This window comes from Mixophyes fleayi, chromosome 4, assembly GCF_038048845.1.
Source record: "Mixophyes fleayi isolate aMixFle1 chromosome 4, aMixFle1.hap1, whole genome shotgun sequence".
Lineage (NCBI taxonomy): Eukaryota > Metazoa > Chordata > Amphibia > Anura > Limnodynastidae > Mixophyes > Mixophyes fleayi.
In genome coordinates, this window is record NC_134405.1 from 19,979,239 (window position 1) to 20,005,800 (window position 26,562).

General features: G+C 49.0%; 2 protein-coding genes across 4 annotated transcripts in view; one reads left to right on the forward strand and one right to left on the reverse strand.

Annotated features, from left to right (window-relative positions):
- The window catches only part of TNFSF13 (TNF superfamily member 13), a 42,052-nt gene extending 18,813 nt beyond the window's left edge, over window positions 1-23,239 (forward strand). Inside the window, exons 2-7 of one of the 3 annotated variants that reach the window (XR_012691141.1) lie at window positions 17,801-17,879; window positions 19,298-19,345; window positions 20,475-20,593; window positions 20,687-20,834; window positions 21,346-21,678; window positions 21,780-23,239. Coding sequence is in view for 2 of the 3 variants with exons in the window: in XM_075206417.1 (XP_075062518.1) it covers window positions 17,801-17,879; window positions 19,298-19,345; window positions 20,475-20,593; window positions 20,687-20,834; window positions 21,346-21,455 (504 nt within the window). In the remaining variant the exon portion in view is untranslated. Of the gene's footprint in view, window positions 1-17,800; window positions 17,880-19,297; window positions 19,346-20,474; window positions 20,594-20,686; window positions 20,835-21,345 lie in introns of all 3 variants that reach the window. The other 2 variants (XM_075206417.1, XM_075206419.1) reach the window with 2 other exon arrangements.
- RANGRF (RAN guanine nucleotide release factor) overlaps window positions 1-26,336 on the reverse strand; it is a 105,828-nt gene extending 79,492 nt beyond the window's left edge. Inside the window, exon 1 of the mRNA XM_075206421.1 lies at window positions 26,280-26,336. The gene's annotated coding sequence lies outside the window, so the exon portion shown is untranslated. The remainder of the gene's footprint in view (window positions 1-26,279) is intronic.
- Between the last annotated feature and the right edge of the window lie 226 nt (window positions 26,337-26,562).

A 26,562-nucleotide genomic window follows, 5' to 3' on the forward strand; every position in this document is an offset into this window, starting at 1 on the left:
GACACACAGTGAGAGCAGCAGCAGTGTGGTGCAGGGAGTAGAGACACAGTGAGAGCAGCAGCAGTGTGGTTCAGGGAGTAGAGACACACAGTGAGAGCGGCAGCAGTGTGGTGCAGGGAGTAGAGACACAGTGAGAGCAGCAGCAGTGTGGTGCAGGGAGTAGAGACACAGTGAGAGCAGCAGCAGTGTGGTGCAGGGAGTAGAGACACAGTGAGAGCGGCAGCAGTGTGGTGCAGGGAGTAGAGACACAGAGAGAGCGGCAGCAGTGTGGTGCAGGGAGTAGAGACACAGTGAGAGCGGCAGCAGTGTGGTGCAGGGAGTAGACACACAGTGAGAGCAGCAGCAGTGTGGTGCAGGGAGTAGAGACACAGTGAGAGCAGCAGCAGTGTGGTGCAGGGAGTAGAGACACAGTGAGAGCGGCAGCAGTGTGGTGCAGGGAGTAGAGACACAGAGAGAGCGGCAGCAGTGTGGTGCAGGGAGGTAGAGACACACAGTGAGAGCGGCAGCAGTGTGGTGCAGGGAGTAGAGACACAGTGAGAGCAGCAGCAGTGTGGTGCAGGGAGTAGAGACACAGTGAGAGCAGCAGCAGTGTGGTGCAGGGAGTAGAGACACAGTGAGAGCGGCAGCAGTGTGGTGCAGGGAGTAGAGACACAGAGAGAGCGGCAGCAGTGTGGTGCAGGGAGTAGAGACACAGAGAGAGCGGCAGCAGTGTGGTGCAGGGAGTAGAGACACAAAGAGAGCGGCAGCAGTGTGGTGCAGGAGTAGAGACACAGAGAGAGCGGCAGCAGTGTGGTGCAGGGAGTAGAGACACAGTGAGAGCGGCAGCAGTGTGGTGCAGGGAGTAGACACACAGAGAGAGCGGCAGCAGTGTGGTGCAGGAGTAGACACACAGTGAGAGCGGCAGCAGTGTGGTGCAGGGAGTAGAGACACAGTGAGAGCAGCAGCAGTGTGGTGCAGGGAGTAGACACACAGTGAGAGCGGCAGCAGTGTGGTGCAGGGAGTAGAGACACAGTGAGAGCGGCAGCAGTGTGGTGCAGGGAGTAGAGACACAGAGAGAGCGGCAGCAGTGTGGTGCAGGGAGTAGAGACACAGAGAGAGCGGCAGCAGTGTGGTGCAGGGAGTAGAGACACACAGTGAGAGCGGCAGCAGTGTGGTGCAGGGAGTAGAGACACAGTGAGAGCAGCAGCAGTGTGGTGCAGGGAGTAGAGACACACAGTGAGAGCAGCAGCAGTGTGGTGCAGGGAGTAGAGACACAAAGAGAGCGGCAGCAGTGTGGTGCAGGGAGTAGACACACAGTGAGAGCAGCAGCAGTGTGGTGCAGGGAGTAGAGACACAGTGAGAGCAGCAGCAGTGTGGTGCAGGGAGTAGAGACACACAGTGAGAGCGGCAGCAGTGTGGTGCAGGGAGTAGAGACACAGTGAGAGCAGCAGCAGTGTGGTGCAGGGAGTAGAGACACAGTGAGAGCAGCAGCAGTGTGGTGCAGGGAGTAGAGACACAGTGAGAGCGGCAGCAGTGTGGTGCAGGGAGTAGAGACACAGAGAGAGCGGCAGCAGTGTGGTGCAGGGAGTAGACACACAGTGAGAGTGGCAGCAGTGTGGTGCAGGGAGTAGAGACACAGAGAGAGCGGCAGGAGTGTGGTGCAGGGAGTAGACACACAGTGAGAGTGGCAGTAGTGTGGTGCAGGGAGTAGACACACAGTGAGAGTGGCAGCAGTGTGGTGCAGGGAGTAGAGACACAGAGAGAGCGGCAGGAGTGTGGTGCAGAGAGTAGACACACAGTGAGAGTGGCAGTAGTGTGGTGCAGGGAGTAGACACACAGTGAGAGTGGCAGCAGTGTGGTGCAGGGAGTAGAGACACAAAGAGAGCAGCAGCAGTGTGGTGCAGGGAGTAGACACACAGTGAGAGTGGCAGCAGTGTGGTGCAGGGAGTAGAGACACAGAGAGAGCGGCAGGAGTGTGGTGCAGGGAGTAGACACACAGTGAGAGTGGCAGCAGTGTGGTGCAGGGAGTAGACACACAGTGAGAGTGGCAGCAGTGTGGTGCAGGGAGTAGAGACACAGTGAGAGCAGCAGCAGTGTGGTGCAGGGAGTAGAGACACACAGTGAGAGTGGCAGCAGTGTGGTGCAGGGAGTAGAGACACCCAGTGAGAGCGGCAGCAGTGTGGTGCAGGGAGTAGAGACACACAGTGAGAGTGGCAGCAGTGTGGTGCAGGGAGTAGACACACAGTGAGAGTGGCAGCAGTGTGGTGCAGGGAGTAGAGACACACAGTGAGAGCAGCAGCAGTGTGGTGCAGGGAGTAGAGACACAGAGAGAGCGGCAGGAGTGTGGTGCAGGGAGTAGAGACACAGAGAGAGCGGCAGCAGTGTGGTGCAGGGAGTAGAGACACAGAGAGAGCGGCAGCAGTGAGGTGCAGGGAGTAGAGACACAGTGAGAGCGGCAGCAGTGTGGTGCAGGGAGTAGACACACAGTGAGAGTGGCAGCAGTGTGGTGCAGGGAGTAGAGACACAGTGAGAGCGGCAGCAGTGTGGTGCAGGGAGTAGAGACACACAGTGAGAGTGGCAGCAGTGTGGTGCAGGGAGTAGAGACACAGAGAGAGCGGCAGCAGTGTGGTGCAGGGAGTAGACACACAGTGAGAGCGGCAGCAGTGTGGTGCAGGGAGTAGAGACACAGAGAGAGCGGCAGCAGTGTGGTGCAGGGAGTAGAGACACAGAGAGAGCGGCAGCAGTGAGGTGCAGGGAGTAGAGACACAGTGAGAGCGGCAGCAGTGTGGTGCAGGGAGTAGAGACACAGTGAGAGCGGCAGCAGTGTGGTGCAGGGAGTAGAGACACAGTGAGAGCAGCAGGAGTGTGGTGCAGGGAGTAGACACACAGAGAGAGCGGCAGCAGTGTGGTGCAGGGAGTAGAGACACACAGTGAGAGCAGCAGGAGTGTGGTGCAGGGAGTAGACACACAGAGAGAGCGGCAGCAGTGAGGTGCAGGGAGTAGACACACAGTGAGAGCGGCAGCAGTGAGGTGCAGGGAGTAGAGACACAGTGAGAGTGGCAGCAGTGTGGTGCAGGGAGTAGACACACAGTGAGAGTGGCAGCAGTGTGGTGCAGGGAGTAGACACACAGTGAGAGTGGCAGCAGTGTGGTGCAGGGAGTAGAGACACACAGTGAGAGCAGCAGCAGTGTGGTGCAGGGAGTAGAGACACAGTGAGAGCGGCAGCAGTGAGGTGCAGGGAGTAGAGACACAGTGAGAGCGGCAGCAGTGTGGTGCAGGGAGTAGACACACAGTGAGAACAGCAGGAGTGTGGTGCAGGGAGTAGAGACACAGTGAGAGCGGCAGCAGTGAGGTGCAGGGAGTAGAGACACAGTGAGAGCGGCAGCAGTGAGGTGCAGGGAGTAGACACACAGTGAGAGCGGCAGCAGTGTGGTGCAGGGAGTAGACACACAGTGAGAGCAGCAGCAGTGTGGTGCAGGGAGTAGAAACACAGTGAGAACAGCAGGAGTGTGGTGCAGGGAGTAGAGACACACAGTGAGAGCAGCAGCAGTGTGGTGCAGGGAGTAGAGACACAGTGAGAGCGGCAGCAGTGTGGTGCAGGGAGTAGACACACAGTGAGAGCGGCAGCAGTGTGGTGCAGGGAGTAGACACACAGTGAGAGCAGCAGCAGTGTGGTGCAGGGAGTAGAGACACAGTGAGAGTGGCAGCAGTGTGGTGCAGGGAGTAGAGACACAGTGAGAGCGGCAGCAGTGTGGTGCAGGGAGTAGAGACACAGTGAGAGCAGCAGCAGTGTGGTGCAGGGAGTAGAGACACAGCGAGAGCGGCAGCAGTGTGGTGCAGGGAGTAGAGACACACAGTGAGAGCAGCAGGAGTGTGGTGCAGGGAGTAGACACACAGTGAGAGTGGCAGCAGTGTGGTGCAGGGAGTAGAGACACAGAGAGAGCGGCAGCAGTGAGGTGCAGGGAGTAGAGACACAGTGAGAGCGGCAGCAGTGTGGTGCAGGGAGTAGACACACAGTGAGAGCGGCAGCAGTGTGGTGCAGGGAGTAGACACACAGTGAGAGTGGCAGCAGTGTGGTGCAGGGAGTAGAGACACAGTGAGAGCAGCAGCAGTGTGGTGCAGGGAGTAGAGACACACAGTGAGAGCGGCAGCAGTGTGGTGCAGGGAGTAGAGACACAGTGAGAGTGGCAGCAGTGTGGTGCAGGGAGTAGAGACACAGTGAGAGTGGCAGCAGTGTGGTGCAGGGAGTAGAGACACAGAGAGAGCGGCAGCAGTGTGGTGCAGGGAGTAGACACACAGTGAGAGCGGCAGCAGTGTGGTGCAGGGAGTAGACACACAGTGAGAGCAGCAGCAGTGTGGTGCAGGGAGTAGACACACAGTGAGAGCGGCAGCAGTGTGGTGCAGGGAGTAGAGACACAGTGAGAGCAGCAGCAGTGTGGTGCAGGGAGTAGAGACACACAGTGAGAGCGGCAGCAGTGTGGTGCAGGGAGTAGAGACACAGTGAGAGTGGCAGCAGTGTGGTGCAGGGAGTAGAGACACAGTGAGAGTGGCAGCAGTGTTGTGCAGGGAGTAGAGACACAGTGAGAGCGGCAGCAGTGTGGTGCAGGGAGTAGAGGCACAGTGAGAGCGGCAGCAGTGTGGTGCAGGGAGTAGAGACACAGTGAGAGTGGCAGCAGTGTGGTGCAGGGAGTAGAGACACAGTGAGAGTGGCAGCAGTGTGGTGCAGGGAGTAGAGACACAGTGAGAGTGGCAGCAGTGTGGTGCAGGGAGTAGAGACACAGTGAGAGCGGCAGCAGTGTGGTGCAGGGAGTAGAGACACAGTGAGAGCGGCAGCAGTGTGGTGCAGGGAGTAGACACACAGAGAGAGCGGCAGCAGTGAGGTACAGGGAGTAGACACACAGTGAGAGCGGCAGCAGTGTGGTGCAGGGAGTAGAGACACAGTGAGAGCGGCAGCAGTGTGGTGCAGGGAGTAGAGACACAGTGAGAGCAGCAGCAGTGAGGTGCAGGGAGTAGACACACAGTGAGAGTGGCAGCAGTGTGGTGCAGGGAGTAGAGACACAGTGAGAGCAGCAGCAGTGTGGTGCAGGGAGTAGAGACACAGTGAGAGCGGCAGCAGTGTGGTGCAGGGAGTAGAGACACAGAGAGAGCGGCAGCAGTGAGGTGCAGGGAGTAGACATACAGTGAGAGTGGCAGCAGTGTGGTGCAGGGAGTAGAGACACAGTGAGAGTGGCAGCAGTGTGGTGCAGGGAGTAGAGACACAGTGAGAGCGGCAGCAGTGTGGTGCAGGGAGTAGAGACACAGTGAGAGCAGCAGCAGTGTGGTGCAGGGAGTAGAGACACAGAGAGAGCGGCAGCAGTGTGGTGCAGGGAGTAGACACACAGAGAGAGCGGCAGCAGTGAGGTGCAGGGAGTAGACACACAGTGAGAGTGGCAGCAGTGTGGTGCAGGGAGTAGAGACACAGTGAGAGCGGCAGCAGTGTGGTGCAGGGAGTAGAGACACAGTGAGAGCAGCAGCAGTGTGGTGCAGGGAGTAGACACACAGTGAGAGTGGCAGCAGTGTGGTGCAGGGAGTAGAGACACAGAGAGAGCGGCAGCAGTGAGGTGCAGGGAGTAGAGACACAGTGAGAGCGGCAGCAGTGTGGTGCAGGGAGTAGAGACACAGTGAGAGCGGCAGCAGTGTGGTGCAGGGAGTAGACACACAGTGAGAGTGACAGCAGTGTGGTGCAGGGAGTAGAGACACACAGTGAGAGCGGCAGCAGTGTGGTGCAGGGAGTAGACACACAGTGAGAGTGGCAGCAGTGTGGTGCAGGGAGTAGACACACAGTGAGAGTGGCAGCAGTGTGGTGCAGGGAGTAGAGACACAGTGAGAGCGGCAGCAGTGTGGTGCAGGGAGTAGAGGCACAGTGAGAGCGGCAGCAGTGTGGTGCAGGGAGTAGAGACACAGTGAGAGTGGCAGCAGTGTGGTGCAGGGAGTAGAGACACAGTGAGAGTGGCAGCAGTGTGGTGCAGGGAGTAGAGACACAGTGAGAGTGGCAGCAGTGTGGTGCAGGGAGTAGAGACACAGTGAGAGCGGCAGCAGTGTGGTGCAGGGAGTAGAGACACAGTGAGAGCAGCAGCAGTGTGGTGCAGGGAGTAGAGACACAGCGAGAGCGGCAGCAGTGTGGTGCAGGGAGTAGAGACACACAGTGAGAGCAGCAGGAGTGTGGTGCAGGGAGTAGACACACAGTGAGAGTGGCAGCAGTGTGGTGCAGGGAGTAGAGACACAGAGAGAGCGGCAGCAGTGAGGTGCAGGGAGTAGAGACACAGTGAGAGCGGCAGCAGTGTGGTGCAGGGAGTAGACACACAGTGAGAGCGGCAGCAGTGTGGTGCAGGGAGTAGACACACAGTGAGAGTGGCAGCAGTGTGGTGCAGGGAGTAGAGACACAGTGAGAGCAGCAGCAGTGTGGTGCAGGGAGTAGAGACACACAGTGAGAGCGGCAGCAGTGTGGTGCAGGGAGTAGAGACACACAGTGAGAGCGGCAGCAGTGTGGTGCAGGGAGTAGAGACACAGTGAGAGCGGCAGCAGTGTGGTGCAGGGAGTAGAGACACACAGTGAGAGCGCGGCAGCAGTGTGGTGCAGGGAGTAGAGACACAGTGAGAGTGGCAGCAGTGTGGTGCAGGGAGTAGAGACACAGTGAGAGTGGCAGCAGTGTGGTGCAGGGAGTAGAGACACAGTGAGAGCGGCAGCAGTGTGGTGCAGGGAGTAGAGGCACAGTGAGAGCGGCAGCAGTGTGGTGCAGGGAGTAGAGACACAGTGAGAGTGGCAGCAGTGTGGTGCAGGGAGTAGAGACACAGTGAGAGTGGCAGCAGTGTGGTGCAGGGAGTAGAGACACAGTGAGAGTGGCAGCAGTGTGGTGCAGGGAGTAGAGACACAGTGAGAGTGGCAGCAGTGTGGTGCAGGGAGTAGAGACACAGTGAGAGCGGCAGCAGTGTGGTGCAGGGAGTAGACACACAGAGAGAGCGGCAGCAGTGAGGTGCAGGGAGTAGACACACAGTGAGAGCGGCAGCAGTGTGGTGCAGGGAGTAGAGACACAGTGAGAGCGGCAGCAGTGTGGTGCAGGGAGTAGAGACACAGTGAGAGCAGCAGCAGTGAGGTGCAGGGAGTAGACACACAGTGAGAGTGGCAGCAGTGTGGTGCAGGGAGTAGAGACACAGTGAGAGCAGCAGCAGTGTGGTGCAGGGAGTAGAGACACAGTGAGAGCGGCAGCAGTGTGGTGCAGGGAGTAGAGACACAGAGAGAGCGGCAGCAGTGAGGTGCAGGGAGTAGACATACAGTGAGAGTGGCAGCAGTGTGGTGCAGGGAGTAGAGACACAGTGAGAGTGGCAGCAGTGTGGTGCAGGGAGTAGACACACAGAGAGAGCGGCAGCAGTGAGGTGCAGGGAGTAGACACACAGTGAGAGTGGCAGCAGTGTGGTGCAGGGAGTAGAGACACAGTGAGAGCGGCAGCAGTGTGGTGCAGGGAGTAGAGACACAGTGAGAGCAGCAGCAGTGTGGTGCAGGGAGTAGAGACACACAGTGAGAGCAGCAGCAGTGTGGTGCAGGGAGTAGACACACAGTGAGAGTGGCAGCAGTGTGGTGCAGAGAGTAGAGACACACAGTGAGAGCAGCAGCAGTGTGGTGCAGGGAATAGAGACACAGTGAGAGCGGCAGCAGTGTGGTGCAGGGAGTAGACACACAGAGAGAGCGGCAGCAGTGAGGTGCAGGGAGTAGACACACAGTGAGAGTGGCAGCAGTGTGGTGCAGGGAGTAGAGACACAGTGAGAGCGGCAGCAGTGTGGTGCAGGGAGTAGAGACACACAGTGAGAGCGGCAGCAGTGTGGTGCAGGGAGTAGAGACACAGTGAGAGTGGCAGCAGTGTGGTGCAGAGAGTAGAGACACACAGTGAGAGCAGCAGCAGTGTGGTGCAGGGAGTAGAGACACAGAGAGAGCGGCAGCAGTGTGGTGCAGGGAGTAGAGACACACAGTGAGAGGGCAGCAGTGTGGTGCAGGGAGTAGACACACAGTGAGAGCGGCAGCAGTGTGGTGCAGGGAGTAGAGACACAGTGAGAGCGGCAGCAGTGTGGTGCAGGGAGTAGAGACACAGAGAGAGCAGCAGCAGTGTGGTGCAGGGAGTAGACACACAGTGAGAGCGGCAGCAGTGTGGTGCAGGGAGTAGAGACACAGAGAGAGCAGCAGCAGTGTGGTGCAGGGAGTAGAGACACACAGTGAGAGCAGCAGCAGTGTGGTGCAGGGAGTAGAGACACAGTGAGAGTGGCAGCAGTGTGGTGCAGGGAGTAGAGATACACAGTGAGAGCAGCAGCAGTGTGGTGCAGGGAGTAGACACACAGTGAGAGCGGCAGCAGTGTGGTGCAGGGAGTAGAGACACAGAGAGAGCAGCAGCAGTGTGGTGCAGGGAGTAGAGACACACAGTGAGAGCAGCAGCAGTGTGGTGCAGGGAGTAGAGACACAGTGAAATCGGCAGCAGTGTGGTGCAGGGAGTAGAGACACAGTGAAATCGGCAGCAGTGTGGTGCAGGGAGTAGACACACAGTGAGAGTGGCAGCAGTTTGTGACTACCAGCACTAGGCTCGTAGCACAAGGGTTAATAGTTTTTGGAGGGGGGGGATCCTACACAAGTTTTTTTGAAGTCTGTTTTTTAACTATTTTATATAACCTGCGGGTCCAACGGCTGTAACGGACCCGCAGGCTGCTGCAGGAGATGACAGGTATGAACGTATCCTGCAGCATCCTGTGTAGTAGAGCAGGGAGAGGTTTCAAAATACACCCGGTAGTCAAGAAGGATCTTGAGACCTACGGGCGTAATCAGAACCTATTTGCAGGCAGTACGCTAGTCACGTGCCTCAATGACTCTTCATCTCGATTTGTGGGATTAAATGAGAAGGTGTCGGCGGGTGCCCGGAAGAAATTGAGCTGGTTTTTATCAATCTTGTCTTTGAAGTAGAAGCAAGATCCTGGGCACTGACAGTAAGCGGAGAGTTTGGCTGGGAGGGTTGAGAAGAGATTTAGAAGCCTGACATGGAGACCACCATGTGAAAGGGCTGCCGGTGAGACAGTGTCTGATTGCGTGAGCCATGTTTCTGTTATTGCCAGAAGGTTGAGGTTGCTTGAAAGGAAGATATTGTGTACGGAGGTAAATTTGCTACAAAGAGCGTACATTCCAAAGGGCACATTTTAAGGATTTTGGAAGAGGCAGGAGACAGGTGATGTATTTGAGGTTTGCTGGATTTCACTAGTGTTCTCATACACATGTATGAGGGATGTGGGGGGGGGACGGGGACCTAGATTAAGTAATATATCACCAGCTAATAGAAAGAAAGATGATTGTGAGATGTGTGAGCTTTTATTTTCCTGCGACAGGATGAGGCTGTTCCAGTTAGTGAATATAGAGAAAAGTTCATAACTCTTAACTAGAGGCGAGTGGAGTAGTGAGGGGGCGATGTGGACAAAGGTCTGTGTTGTAGGAAGGTTGAAGGATGATATAGTCCTATTGATAATGCCATGAAAGGAGAGCAAGTAAAAGCAATTTATTAAATATTGCGATTTAAGCATAAAGGGCAGGAAACTGAGGCAAATAAGCAAAAAATACTTAGTTAAAATGTCCAGTGCAGTTAGAGAAGAAGAGATGAGTTGTTGTAGGAGATGTAGCTTATTTCTGGATGTCTCCAATTGTTGTTCAATGTTTGATCAGAGTAGTTTAACTGGAGTTTGTAAACAGTACATTAAATATAGTGCTGCTGATTTCAGAACAAGTTACATCTGTCCTTATTACTCAGCTGATCAGAGAAGGGTGAACAACTATGGGGCATATTCAATTAGGCCTGGCACTCCGCCGCTACACAAGCCCTGTTACCGCAACACTGCAGGTTTCCGTGCACACTCCATAGGGTTGCAAAGGGAAATCCTCAATGTTGCGGTTCCGTATTGTCCCTTTACATGCACAGCCGCGCGTGATTGCGAGCGCCGGACCTAATTGAATATGCCTCTATATGTCTTATTCAGGCTAGAGGAGTGCCAGGCCAGTGTCATAAAAAATGCTTCACTGATCAGCAACTCAACACAGATTATAGCAATAGACAACAAATTCCTGTTACAAACATTTAAAAAAAAAAAAAAAAAAAGAAGCACAGATGAGAAGTACAAATGAATGAGCTGAGGTTCAGATTCGGAGAGGATGAGAGTGGCAGCAGTTGATGTACATACATACTAAACCAATAGCTCTCTGCGCTAACGACATCAACCTTACCATAACAAATCCCATGATCTCACTACCAAATGCTTTCATTCAGCGATTTTTGGCATCATCACATTCTTAAATAAATGCAGCGGAGAGAAAAAAGAGAGAGATATTAGACTTCTTCAACCCCCGCAGAGAAAAAAGAACTAATGGTGAGAAAGAAGGATAAATTCTGCAAGAAGAACATCCCATTTCAACCTTCCCCCCCCCCCCCCCCCAACAGACCAGACCGCAAAGTAACCCCATCAGTAATAAAATATATCTGACCTCTTGGAGAGGTCTAATTATCACTCCGGGATTGGTCGAATCACTTTGAAAAAGAAGAAGAATGTCCTCCCGAGGTTATTATACATCTTCCGTAGTTTATCAGAATTGCCACCAAGGTTCTCTCTTCCCTGTAAAAATTGTTAATGCGGTTTATCTGGTCTGGTATAAAACCATTGATTCAGGCTCTCTTCCTCCAAAGGTTAACGGGTTCAGGTGCCCAGGGTATGCCAGTCTTTCATAAATATTACACTGCAGCCCGGTTAGCACACTGCATTCAATGGTAGTCTCCTACAGTTAAGAGCGTTTGAGTAGACATAAAAATAGAAGGTGTTGGGTGACCACCAGTTGGGAGAAGAATCAGGATGGACTTGAATTTGCGGAAAGATACTGACCAAGTAATGGAAGAGGGACTTGGCATGTGTCGGTCACCTCAGAGGTTGTAGGCTGGGGAGAAGGGAGGGTTTGTGTGGTGGTTGCACCGAGTTTGTGATCATCCCCCTAAGGATTGTAAAAGTGCATGACCACATCCAGCAGCAGCATAGAATAGGGCTCAGTGAGCAGATATGTGTACTGAAAGAGGAAAGAAAGCTGAGGGAGGGAAATGAAATAAAGAGGAGGAGGGACTGTTTTTGTTTCATTTAGATTGAGGTTAGGCTGTACAATCGTGAAATATTGACTGGGAGAAGGAATAAGAATCGATACAGAGGCAATGATTAAAGAGATAGATTGTTTACTTATCTTCGATTGCAGGTGATCAAACAGGTACAAGCTTGAAGAACTAGTGCAGAAAATCCAGGACAATACATTCAAAAATTTCAAAACCATCAGCTTGTTGAGTTGACACTGGCTTTTATACTTATCATTAGATCCAATAATAAATGACATTAGCTGGTGATATTACTCTATCCAAGTGCACAAAGTTTGATTACTATATAGAAGTATTATATTTAGGTAACATAGTGAAAGTAACACAGATTCTCAGATCCCAAATTCTCTACTGATTGAATCTTGAATAACACAAGACATCATCAGACATGAATCCCCTAGAGGTTATAATTAGCATCCTTTAAATGCAAGGTCTAAGCGTATTCTCTTTGCAAATATTTTCCCTGAATCTTTCTAGTACTGACAATGTTAAAGGAGAACAGGGTATAATGTGTATAAATACATATATATTTACAAGTTAACCCGTGCATGATACTCATGCATTCTAGTCAAATCAAGCTACTTAAGGTCTTAAAAAGGTTCTTGTCATGCATTTGGGCCTAGCCCAGGCCTCCTCAGGGGAAGAGCGTTACTTCCCGACGCAAGCGGCCTTTTTAATGTGTGTTCATGAGGTAAAATTACCTCACGAAAATGAGTTTGACCTCTCAACTCGTAAATTTAGCCTTTACTACCCCTCCCACGGGGGGAAGGGATGATGGAAGTTAACTGACTTGACTATTCTAATTTTTTTGTCAAATAATGTCAGTATACCAAATTTCAGGTCAATTAGATGAGCCCTTTCTGAGAAAATAGTTTTTTCCACACACACACACACACACACACACACACTAACGCACACCTCTACACATGTGTGTTCATGAGGTAAAACTACCTCACGAAAATGAGTTTGAGCCCTACCAAATTTCAGCCCTTTTTGAATTTTTTTTCCCACACACACTAAGAATTTAGTAGGTCAGTGTATAACTCTGCCCAGCAGGTGGCGCTGCAGCTCGGTTTTATTTTTTTCACACACACACAGACAGACGCCACTAGACATTTATATATTAGATATTTTATTATATACTATACAGACATAGGACACTACACCCCCAACATGACCTGACCACTGGACATGATCATAATACAAATCTATTACACTCTATACAGACATAGGACACTTCACCCCCAACATGACCTGACCACTGGACAATTCCAGTTACACTGTATACAGACATAGGACACTACACCTCCAACATGACCTGACCACTGCACATGATCATAATACAATTCTATTACACTCTATACAGACATAGGACACTACACCCCCAACATGACCTGACCACTGGAAATGATCATATAATACAATTCTATTACCCTCTATACAGACATAGGACACTACACCCCCAACATGACCTGACCACTGGACATGATCATAATACAATTCTATTACACTGTATACAGACATAGGACACTACAGGGCTTGGGGGGGGGGGCACCAACTTTTTTTTTTTTTTAATCTGTTTTTAACACTTTATAGAGTTGGTGAGTCATGGAGCTGTAATGCCGCCTGATCCGCCGGCTCAGCAGGCGCTGACAGGTACATACTTACCTGCAACACCTGTGTACTACAGCAGCCCTGTGCCCGAATTTAACAGGCCACGGATCAGAATGTGTGCCCTAATGAATCACTAAGGGGTTTCCCATGACATTGCGTTAAAACCCCCTACAGTACAAATAGACTTTGTGTCGGTTTATACTTCATTCTTCGGCGGATGGTCTTCCATAGAAGACCATAATGCGGTCATTGCTAAGGATTTATTGTTTTTCCAAGCCAAAGCCTGTTGGAATATTATAGGGTTATTTTGACTGAAGAAAGAATATTGTTTTCAAGCACATTTGGAATATTTTTTTTTTATTGATGGACTACTTCAGGACCTGGAATGTTATTTTTTTGGACAGCAACAGGACCATTGGAATTTTATGATTATTTTTTTTTTCAAGCCTAATGGAGTAAACGCTTACAAGATTGGATCCCTTACAGATGAAGACATCAGGAGGTATGAAGCTTGTAAAGGGAAACTTCCCTTTACAAGGCAGCGCTGCTTTAAATTTAAGCGCTAAAGACGCCGAACTCGCGGGTGTTGAAGAACCCGGAGCTTCATACATTTACCCCCAGATGGTATTGGCTGGCTGGGACTTGAAGGTCCACAAACTAAATGGTGTTTTACACTTTTTCTTAATTTGACTTCACTTTTTAAACTACATCCATGTAGGAAAAGTTCTAGTGCTTTCAGTATAGGGCTGGGGGGATTTTTTTGCGGACCCCACTCCCTAGGGAATCCAGCCCTGTGATGAACAGCCTGGAATGGTATTGTTGTTATGGCAGGGGGACCCCTGCCGCGTGCCCCCTTCTTATAGTGCCAAAAACTCCGGCTGGTTGGCCTAGTGCTGATTTCTGTGACATCGTGTGGAACCCCGTCTTTTTTTCCTCCCCGATTAAGAAGAAACCAGCACTAGCCTGGTAGCACTAGGGTTAATAGCATTAGGAGGGGAGGACCCAACACTTTTTGTTAAATCTAACACTCGGCGGCTAACTTAGACTAGCCCTAGAGCTGGACCAAGATGTACGGCAGACAGACAGGGTTACTTCCATGACCGTAGAGCTTGCTGCTGCCGTGGCTGTGTGCATTCGAGTTTGTCACGCCCACACTGTACAGTCACTATGGCACTATGGCCAAACACCCCTTCCCCTCCTCGATCACTGCCCTTCTTCGGAGGCTGTAGTAAGTGCCCTTTCTGTGTGCTGCCGCACGGAAAAGGGCTGTTTTTTTACCAGCCGTATCTGCCGGTTCAGAGCGCGGAGTGATTTTGCATAGCCATACGCTCAAAATCAGCAGATACGTGCCCTAATGAATCAGCACCTATAACTCCAACATGACATGACCACTGGATTTGAGCACAAAATAATTCTATTACACTCTAAACAGACAAAGGACATTACATCCCCAGCATGACATGAGAATCAGACTTGTCTCTCAAGAATCTGGATAGTCCTTTTCTTTTTATATATTATATAATATAATTGTTCCTTTCCATTCTCTCATTATCTACCACAGCTAATACACACTCATTCACATCTATCCATCATGCACCTACTCAATTTACACCTTCCCCTATTTACTATCACAACAATTCTCTTTAAACTCCTCTTCTTTCTCCATCATCCTATTCCTCCCTCCCCAATTATGATTTCCCCTTCACTACTTCCCTCCTCGCTAGTCTGTACACATGAACTGTTTCCTCTCCTGCACACACCACACTCACCAGCCTACATAAACAGAAATACACCTCACACCCACAAATCCTCCTCCCATGTCCTCTTCTTGACCCTGCTCCTTCTCATGGCTTCTGGTGACATCTCACATAACCCTGGGCCTATACAATCCCCATTATCTGCTCACGCTCCTCCTTCCACCCAAACCTTTCCAACCATCCCATACTTTCAATCCCACCAACCTTATCCACATATCTCCACTACACTCTCTTCCCTTCTCCTGTGCACTATGGAACACCAGATCTGTTTGTACCAAACTTACATCCATCCATGATATATTCATTTTTAAATCCCTCAACCTCTGGTCATTGCAGAAAGTTGTCTCACCTCCTCTGACACTACATCCCCTGCAGCTCTCTCCTTTGGGGGACTCTCCCTCAGCTAGACTCCCAGACCTAGAAACAGACAAGGTGGTGGAGTAGGCCTTCTACTCTCTCCAAGCTGCACCTTCCAAGTCATAACCTCTGAACCCTCCCTCTGATTCTCTTCCTTTGTAGTCCACACTATTTGTCTATTTTATCCTCTCCACCTTCGTGTTGCTGTCATTTATCCCCCCCCCACCGGTCCAGTTTCCCAATTCTTTAACAACTTTGCAGCCTGGCTCACTTATTTCCTGTCCTGTGACCTGCCTACTCTCATACTAGGCGATTTCAACATTCCCATTGATAATCCCACGGCCTCTTCTGACACTAAACTTCTTTCACTTACTTCCTCCTTTGGTCTCTCCCACTGTGATGGGCAGTCCCTTGACTGCTCCATCTCTAGTTTCTCCAATTTAACCTTCCCACTCTAACCACAACCTCCTTTCCTTCAGCCTCACCTTACCTCATGCCCTTCCCCCTGCACCCAAATACACACATGCATAACAACACCTAAGTACCCTTAAAACAAAATCGACACCATTCGACAAGATGTTTCCTCATTCCAAATTCCACTAACTCCACCCAGTCTACCCACCGAAACCTACACTCCCTAACACACCCCTAATTGATTCTCTCTAGTAACTGAAGACGAAGTCTCTGCACTCATCTCATCATCTCACCCTACAACCTGTCCACTCGATCCTATTCCATCCCAACTTCTCCGCTCCCTCTCCTCCACCTCTAACTCACCTTTTCAACCTGTGTCTCTCCACTGGCACATTTCCATCCCCTTTACGTTTTTCATTGAACACCTCTCCTCTTGGGGCACTAATTCGCTCATTCAGCCTCCAGTACTACCTCTAAGTTGATGACACCCAAATCTATAGCTCTTCCCCTGACCTCTCCCCTTCTGTATTTTCTTGTGTAACCAACTATCTTTCAGCTATCTCCAGATGGATGTCCCAATGCTACCCACAGCTCAACATATCCAAAACTGAGCTCATTATCGTCCCTCCTGCCAGAATCACCTCCTCCCCTCAAATCTCCCTCACTGTCAATAACACCACAATTTCCTCAGTCTCTCAAGCCCACTGCCTGGGTGTCACACTTGACTCTGCCCTCTGCTTTATTCCTCACATCCAGACTTTCTCCAGTCCCGTTGATTCCACCTTAAAAACATTGGCAGAATACGCACTACCAAAACTCTTATCCATTCTCTCACCATCTCCCATCTTGACTATTGCAACCTCCTGCTAACTGGCATTTCAGACACCCATATATCCACATTTCAATCCACCCTAAATGCTGCTGCAAGACTGATCTTACTCTCTCACGGCTCCACATCTGCTGCACCACTTTGCAAATCTCTACACTGGCTCCCTGTGTCCTCCAGAATCAAATTCAAATTACTTACCCGTACCTACAAAGCCCTCAACAACAATATCCCTGTATACATCAAAAATCCCATATTAAAATACAGTCCCTCTCGCCCTCTTAGATCTACCTCTGACCTACGCCTTGTCTCGTCTCTGGTAACCACCTCTCTACAAGACTTCTCCTGTGCTGCTCCCCACTTAGGGAATTCCCTACCATGCCTAGTTACACTTTCCCACAGCCTTCAAATCTTTAGACGTTCTCTAAAAACCCATCTCTTTTTTATAGGTGACCTTATTCCTGATGATACTATTCACACTAACGCACCCTCACAACTATCCCAATCTCCACTCTAGGCCACATTTACTCCTCTTGTTTTAGTTCTGCCCTCTTCCACGTAAAATGTAAGCTCTCTAATGAGCAGGGTCCTCCATAGCCTTTGTCACATCAGTCCCTGCCGCATTGGAGCTTACAGTCTAAAATCCCTAACATACACACACAGACAGAGAGAGACTAGTGTCAATTTGATAGCAGCCAATTAACCTACCACTATGTTTTTGGAGTGTGGGAGGAAACCAGAGCACCCGGAGGAAACCCACGCAAACACGGGGAGAACATACAAACTCCACACAGATAAGGCCATGGTTGGGAATCGAACTCATGACCCCAGTGCTGTGAGGTAGAAGTGCTAACCACTGAGCCACTGTGTCCTTGTTTTATGTATGTTCCTGTTTTATGGGCAGCACGGTGGCCAAGTGGTTAGCACTTCTGCCTTACAGCACTGGGGTCATGAGTTCGATTCCCAACCATGGCCTTATCTGTGTGGAGTTTGTATGTTCTCCCCGTGTTTGCGTGGGTTTCCTCCAGGTGCTCTGGTTTCCTCCCACACTCCAAAAACATAGTGGTAGGTTAATTGGCTGCTAACAAATTGACCCTAGTCTGTGTGTGTGTGTGTCTGTGTGTGTGTGTGTGTTAGGGAATTTAGACTGTAAGCCCCAATGGGGCAGGGACTGATGTGAGTGAGTTCTCTGTACAGCGCTACGGAATTAGTGGCGCTATATAAATAAATGGTGATGATGATGATGTATGTACTGTTTTCCCTACTGTATGGTACTGCAGAAAACTGTGGCGCCTTAGACAAATCTACAATAATAATAATAATAATAATAATAATAATAATAATAATAATAATAATAATAATAATAACAGTCAGCTGAATGTGCTATCGAAGGACTGATTGACTGACCGCACCAGAGAGGAGCTCTTATTTCTCATTGTTAATCTAACTGACCGCCCCAGCTCTGAACCAAAAAGATAGATAGATAGATAGATAGATAGATAGATAGATAGATAGATAGATAGATAGATAGATATGTGAGATGGATATAAAATAATTATATATATATATATATATATATATATGAGATAGATAACAATTACAGCAACTATAAAGCATGAGAGCATTATCCAACCATTCAATTTAGTTGTGAATACATTTATTCCACAGGTGAGACAGCTGTGTGAGACACCAGCATACCCGCGTCAGAAGAGAGACCTCCCAGGAACCAGAGACCATAGACACAGCGGTGAGATGGGGAGCGTGCTATCCATAGACTCACCCCCTGCAGCCCATCCTCCCCCCCCCCCCCTCGCTCTACCCTCTGCACCCAGTCAGGTGATTTCTCCCCTTGGCACAGAGTAGGGATTGTGCAACAATCAGGGACAATGCCAGCAATATGCATTGTATTACAGATAATACATCTATCTATTTTCCACAGAAGTCTGTTTCCTGGTTATAGTGCCAGAGTCAATAGCCCAGGATCATGGCACATTGTTAGGGACATGGCCTACAGAACAGACAGCTCGTATCATGGTACACAATGTTTTGGGTTTATTTCCAATCAACTTAAATAAACCAGGACAATTACACCAAAACTAATTGAAGATCTTCATAAGCAACCAAATATTCTCCACTGAATCATTAGCAATAGTGGCCTCTCTCACTGCAATAAACTGTGCTCCACTTGGACGTTATCTGTGTAAATGTAGTCTCTTTAAAATGTAATACCATAGTTGTGTCACCCTGCAGGGGGAGGGACAGACTCATAACTCTCTTCTGACTGTCACCCTGCAGGGGGAGGGACAGACTCATAGCTCCCTTCTGACTGTCACTGTGTCACCCTGCAGGGGGAGAGACAGACTCATAGCTCCCTTCTGTCTGTATCACCCTGCAGGGGGAGGGACAGACTCATAGCTCCCTTCTGTCTGTGTCACTGTGTCACCCTGCAGGGGGAGGGACAGCCTCATAGCTCCCTTCTGTCTGTGTCACTGTGTCACCCTGCAGGGGGAGGGACAGACTCATAGCTCCCTTCTGTCTGTGTCACCCTGCAGGGGGAGGGGCAGACTCATAGCTCCCTTATGTCTGTGTCACTCTGAAGGGGAAGGAACAGACTCATAGCTCCCTTCTGTCTGTGTTACCCTGCAGGGGGAGAGACAGGATTATCGCTCCCTTCTGTCTGTGTCACTCTGAAGGGGGAGGAACAGACTCATAGCTCCCTTCTGTCTGTGTTACCCTGCAGGGGGAGGGACAGACTCATAGCTCCCTTCTATCTCTGTCATTGTGTCACCCTGCAGGGGGAAGGACAGACTCATAGCTCCCTTCTGTCTGTGTCAGCCTGCAGGGGAAGGGACAGACTCATAGCTCCTTTCTGTCTGTCACCCTGCAGGGGGAGGGACAGATTCATAGCTTCTTTCTTTCTGTCTCCCTGGAGGGGGAGGGACAGATTTATAGCTCCCTTCTCTCTGTGTCACCCTGCAGGGGGAGGGACAGATTCATAGCTTCTTTCTGTCTGTCACCCTGCCGGGGGAGGAACAGATTCATAGCTCCCTTCTGTCTGTGTCACCCTGCAGAGGGAGGGACAGACTCATAGCTCCCCGATGTGTGTCTTAGTATGTAGGGAAGACACATATGCAGTCTCACAATATATTCCGCTGTCTCTTTCAGAAAATCGCTCTCTCCTTCATCTGGTACCTCAGTCATTATTCTCTAATGGTGAGATTCCCTCTTCACTCCTACAATTATTTGCTTGCATTTACCTCTCTAATCCTAGCTACCCTTCCTTGCTATTAAACATGTCTTCAGCTTATCTCCCGACATTCTCCAGGAGGTAGTCATTAATAAGGGATGTGATCACTCCACGCTGCCTCACTAATTATCGTGCCTGGATTTCTGCAACCTGCTGGCATCATACTCAGGGTAAGGACCTATGGATCCTCTGTGGCCCCGGTGGTTGGAGCCGGCTGCTTCGGGGCACTGGGTCATTGGCTCTCTCAGTCTTCACCAGATGACCATGTAAGGGCACTTAGACCACCGCTGAGAGATCACAGGATGCAGTCCCTAAAACTATCATACTATCAGATAGCTGAATGTCTGAGCAAGGATCCAAGTCACAAGTCACAAGACAATCAAGGAAACGGTAAAGTGTCTGATTTAACTTGCATATTGAGGTTTACAAGCATCTCTTTCCACAGCTAGCAGCCAGCTGGCAGGGTGTGTCTGCAATCAAACAGAACACCTGCAGAGAACTCCTTTTTAAAGCCACGGAGGGAGTGTCATCTGTCCATCAAGTTAGGACTGTGTGAGGACTGTAAACTATTTAAACTTGTCTTTTTCTTTTGTAATCTGTGACCGATGCCAGACAGTGGCCGGTGTCTAGGGAGCATTAGGATCACAAGAAAATGTGTCCAACTTTATGTTAGGAGAATAAAAGCAAGGTGTTCGTGTGTGCATCACCAGAAGTGTGACAGTGTGACAACATTAAAAAAAAAAAATCAAAAGGCTTTATTCCAATAATAAAGCATTCTCTTCTGTTATCTCAGTGAAATAGAATCCCACATGTTGGCATTATGTAGTCAGAAGTACGATCATGTAGTCGTAGGGCTTCTCGCCCTCTGATATTCATACCCCAAAGACCAGTCCTCATCATCCAAGCTCTGCACTAAACGGCTTCCTATCTTCTTACCTGCCATCTTCATTGACTATCCCGCCAGCGCATGTTGCCAACACTATCGCAACTAATGATTCTGCGGCTCACTGCAAATGATGCCCTATAACATGCCATGTCTGTAAGCCAACTCTTCTGTCTGATCGTGTTTCTCCTCCTTCCACCCATTATTTATAGTCGCCGAGGACTTCACGGAAATCTCCTGGAAGGTGTCTCTTCAAAGGGGGAAATCTCTGCAGGTCCAAGGCACCAGTGTGAGAGTGAAGCATTCTGGGATATACTCTATATACAGCCAGGTCAGACAACCTCGCTCTCTTTCCTACGTCCACGTAGGGTCGGACGTCATCTCTGCTCGTCTTTACGATATCTCTCTCTCTCCTCCTTCCTAGGTGTTTTACAGAGATAATACCTTCACAATGGGCCACATAGTCCTGAGCAGGACAGACGGGGATCCCGGAGGCAGCAAGGTTCTTCTCAGATGCGTGCAGAGTATGCCGAGGAACGAGAGTTTGGCGTATAACACTTGCTACACTTCCGGTAAGGTTCTTACCAAACCACAGTGAAATATATATGTTACAGCGGGTCAAGGATACGGTACAGCCGTTATTGTCATTATCGTTGACTTGTAAAGCTCCACTGTGAACGGCATTCTGAAAGTAATGTACGGCCCTTTAGACGTTGGGAAGGCCACCCATGCAGACGTTGAAGAGTATGAGGTTTCAGAAGAGCACAGTAAACCGCTTGGGTTCCATAAGTTCCCTGCGTAGGCCATTCAATGCATTATGATGAGTGTAAGGGCTCGTTCACACATATGTGCTGGGACATCGGATTTCCTTTTTAATGCATTACTAAGAGCTTTCCATGCATTGCCAATACAATGAATAGCGCGTTAATGCATGGGAATAGGTCGCGCTGAGTTCTAAAATTTAAACGCAGTGTTAACATTTTAGATCGCAATTGCGGGGACAAGCCCTATCCGTTTAAAGAGCTATACTGTTGATAGAGGTGCCTACATCACCTTTGAGTTCTCCTGTTCTCTGCCCTTTAGGAGTCTTCTCGCTGCACAAGGGAAGCACCATCACACTGATAATACCCCGGATGAATGCCAGTCTGGATTCCAGCGGCCAAGGAACCTTCCTTGGTTTCGTCAGGCTATGAATAACATCACTATGAAACATTATCACTTCAACCCGCCACAGGACTGGCAGCCTACAGAAATATCTGAACTATCCGGCTATAAATGTGTTCCAATGACCGCAGGATGACACAAAACAAAGAGGGATAAGAAGCAGTCCCTCCCCCTGCAGGATGACACAGACAGAAGGGCGCTATGAATCAGTCCCTCCCCCTGCAGGGTGACACAGACAGAAGGGAGCTATGAGTCTGTCCCTCCTCCTGCAGGGTGACACAGACAGAAGAGAGCTATGAGTCTGTCCCTCCTCCTGCAGGGTGACAGTGACAGAGACAGAAGGCAGCTATGAGTCTGTCCCTCCCCCTCCAGGGTAACACAGTGACAGACAGACAGAAGGCAGCTATGAGTCTGTCCCTCACCCTGCAGGGTGACACAGTGACACAGACAGAAAGGAGCTATGAGTCTGTCCCTCCCCCTGCAGGCTGACACAGACAGAAGGCAGCTATGAGTCTGTCCCTAACCCTGCAGGGTGACACAGTGACAGAGACAGAAGGGAGCTATGAGTCTGTCCCTCCCCTCCAGGGTAACACAGTGACAGACAGACAGAAGGCAGCTATGAGTCTGTCCCTAACCCTACAGGGTAACACAGTGACACAGACAGAAGGGAGCTATGAGTCTGCCCCTCCCCCTGCAGGATGACAGTGACCCAGTACCGTAGTAGTAGTGTATGTGTGAGCCGGCTCTCACATGTGCAACAGAACTGAATTTGGGTTAGTTTAATTAAAATATAATATATATATTTTTTTTAAATAGTTTCCATGTGAGGAACACTTGGGAGAACAGATGTTGTTGCCATCAGTAACCCTCTGATGTATATGGTGATGTGATAACAAGCCATAACGCTTGCAGAAGGCTCCCCTTTATGCCGGCAGTAGGTCCCTTTGTCCTTCCTAAATACACCCAGCAGATAGAGTAGAACAAGGAGTGCGCTTCTCAGCTCACCGAGGCTGCCGGGAGAAAAAGAGACATAAATGTGTCCGTCTTGTCCGGTAAAGAGTAGAAAACGTAACTGCACAAGACGCTACTCTTATGCTGAATGCGGAGTCTCCACAACCCTGCACCATCACCTCACTAATGGTGACACCTGAACTACTGGGAGCGGGCTGTGGTCTAGCGCTGTTGGATACATGAAGTATGTGTCTAAGATGAAGTGGTTGGTGAGAAGCTGGAGAAAATGTACCATGCCACCCAAAACATTTTTTATTTTATTTTTTTCAAAATAAAGTTAATATTGTTCAAAAAACTGTCGTTTAGGAAATATCGCTGTATCAATTATCCCGGTCTGTGCTGCAAACTTCCCATAGTGGCCACCGCTTGACAACCAACGCTACAAAGCGGTTGTCAGGACCCCTCCCACTTTTCATTTTTATTTTCTTCTTCTCTTTTTATTTTTTTTTATAAAGAAAGGACTAATATAAACAGAACTGCATAAAATCTGTCAAGATTAAATTATTTAATGCTTCTGTTCTGGTAATGCCGTCTGCAGACGCCAAAAGGCATCTTGGCGATACGGCGCCTCCCCGGTAGCGGGACACAATGGGGGTGTGCCAATTAGATACCCCCCCCCCCCCAAACATTCCCACCCGCAGCCCTACAACTCTAAAATCGGGACCATCCCGCTGAAGTCTTTATGTATTTTTATAACTGTATTGTAACTGTATTAATCCGTACCAGACGGCTGTATCTGAGACATTGTGTTATTTATTTATTTCTGTTTGCATGTTGTTCCATAAATACACTGAAAAACATATGTTTCATTCTCATCTTTTGTAGGAGCAGGTTTGCACACGTTGCTGTAAGCAAAAGAATGCTGTGGGATGAGGGGCAGGAGGGCAATTGTCTGAGAGCCTGAGTGCGGAGCCGAGATTATACAGGCTATTTAAACAGCAGACTGCTAAACTAATAACATATATAGATATGTAAAGGTTTCCATACCATGACAGAACTTGAGATATTGCTTTTACTTTAAGCTGACTGACAGTTATTGCTCTAGGGTATCAGAGGTGGAGGAGAGGTTGGCTGGCTCACCCATGTGCACTTTTGCAGAGACAAGGTCGGCAACACGATAAGTTAACCCTTACTGCTCAGGAGCCCCAGCGATTATTTTTTTTACTAAATTGCTTCGATAATAGTTTTTTTTTTTTATTGCTGTCACCAAAATCGGGACAGTTCGGTGTTATGTCTTCAGTACATGCTGTCCGCTGCTTTTTGTGTGGGGATTTGCAGAAGAACTGTGTAAATGGGAGAGGGCGCCTGGTGCCGTAGAGCATATACAGGTCTGAGGTTACAATTTTTGCCCAAAGGCCTAATTTCTGTGCTGACTCAATCTACCCCCCCAGAACAGCCCCATGACTCCCTTATTCAGATTCCCATCGTGTCCCATCTATAGGGAATAATACAATGCCCTAATTCAGCAATAATCCACACGATTGCTACATGTTTATGCCACGTCACTCTGTAGCATACCGCCCCAGTTTTGGAGGGGGATATCCTGGATCCGTGGACCTCAATAGGGTGCAGCTTACACGGAAATAGGTGTAGCTTCACCAAAAAGCGGACGTGATTGGGAGAGAAGAGGACAGTGCAAGTGTTTGGGAAGATCTGGTGGAGGTTATTTTGTCCCAATTTTTTAAATATTGGGAGATATACTATGGGCCAATGTGGCTTTTCCAAAAACGCAGACCTAGGAATATGATTGGCTGTGATCATTCTCTATGGAGCTCGACGCGTTTCCATCTTTACCGCATTCTGTCACATGTTGAATTTTAAACCAGGCCCCCGATGATGGTGGAGTAAATACCTTTAAGGTCACAAGGACAATCTGCTTTGTTAAATTAACTTCAGAAATCAAATCAGCCAAAGGACTGGAAAATTTGTTTTTGGGGGAATAATTACTTATATAGTATAAAGCATCGAAAAATACCCATTCATTGGAGGTAAAAGAAATGACATAAACCCTAATATACATACAATCATCACCAGCTATTTATATAGCGCCACTAATTCCGGAGCGCTGAACAGAGCACTCATTCACATCAGTCCCTGCCCCATTGGAGCTTTTAATTATTATTATTATTATTATTTATTTGTAAGGTGCCACACATTTCATAGCACCAGATACAGAAGTAACAAATAGATAAGGGAATGCACATAAGTAGCACAGATGAGTGTGAGTGGGGACTCGCACGAAAAGCAGCAAAAGACATGACAGCTACGAGGGAGTCAGACAGTGGAAAATAGGTAGAGAGGACCCTGATCGCGAGAGCTTACATTCTAGAGGGAGGGGTGGTAGCATACAGCCTAAATTTCCTAACATACACACACACAGACAGACCGAGAGAGACTAAGGTCAATTTAATAGCAGCCAATTAACCTACTAGTATGATTTTGGAGTGTGGGAGGAAACCCACGCAAACACGAGGAGAACATGCAAACTCCCCACAGATAAGGCCATGGTCGGGAATCAAACTCATGACCCCAGTGCTAAGAGGCAGAGTTTTCTGGAACCGACCTAAAGCTATTTGAGATGGAGGTTATGACTTAATGCATAGCTTGGCATAATGTTCATCATCATCAACATTTATTTATATAGCGCCAGCAAATTCCGTAGCGCTTTACAATTGGGAACAAACATTAATAAAACAATACTGGGTAATGCATACAGACAGAGAGGTAAGAGGGCCGTGCCCGCAAGCTTACAATCTATAGGACAATGGGAGTTTGAAACACAAGGGCATGTGCTACATCATATTGCACAATGGACCAGCTGGAATGCAAAGGTAAAAGTATTGAGTGGGGCGTGTGATCAGTCACACAGCAATGTTGGTCAGAGGGTTGTTGACTTGCGTTAGCTGTGTAGAGGATGGTAATAGGGTCATGTAGTGAGGTTAAGATGGTGGCTGAGGAATATTATAAGCTTGCCTGAAGTGGTGGGTTTTCAGAGAACGCTTGAAGGTTTAAAGACTAGAGGAAAGTCTCATTGTGCGAGGGAGGGAATTCCACAAAGTGGGTGCAGCCCGAACAAAGTCCTGTAACTGAGAATGGGAGGATGTGATGAGAGTGAAAGAGAGACGTAGATCTTGTGCAGAACGGAGGTGTCGAGTTGGGAGATATTTTGAGACAAGTGAGGAAATGTATTTTGGTGCAATTTTGTTGACGGCCTTGTATGTTAGTAGAATTTTATATTGGATTTGTTGAAATAATGTTAGTTTAGTATTATGATGGACCCCCAACCAAAATGGCCACTTCATTCTCCCTACGGCCTACAGTCCCCTGTAACTAAGCTGGGACATGACCACTGGTCTCACCAGGGTATCACTATCTGCTAATATAACCACTCAGTGATAAAGTGATCATCATATCCACACACGCTCTGCATTGTCTGACTCTCCGCTGTAATTCCATCCCAAAGCACGGCGCCTGTAGGGCGAAACGAGTAAGTGATTGGCCACGTACCAAATGTAAAAGCTCAACGGCCTTATCGGGAACGCCTAGAAATCTATTGTCACTGGTATTAATTTGATCCCAGACACTTGGATCACTTCACACTGTAAACCTCACGCAGATCAGTGCTTTTATATGTCAACAGAGTAACCTGAATCCTTGGTGTCACCGGATAAACCAGCTCACAAGACTCTGGGTAACCAGCAGCTGTTGCGTGTATCAGAAAATGCGATGTGGAACTCTAACTCTACGCGTTTCACCCATCATTACTTCCGCAACGGCAGTACCCACGTCGTTATTAGCATAAACTTACATAGATGATACACCACATGCTCCAAGAGGCTTACCCGTCCGCTATGTAATCCTAGCCGCAGCTGTATATCCTCCATGACCGTGGGAAGGGGCCACTGTCTGCTGCAACAAAGATATAAGAACAATTAACCTTACGTATCAGGCATATTTCACATATTAAAAATGTATTGAATGGATCAATGTATTGTAATGAATTAATAAAGACATAGTGTAAAGATAACAATACTACACATAGAAGTAAAAGAATAAAAATGTAATTTCATAGCTATCAGTGAGTCCATGGGGTGACTGCCTTATCTGTCATATTGGTCAATTTGT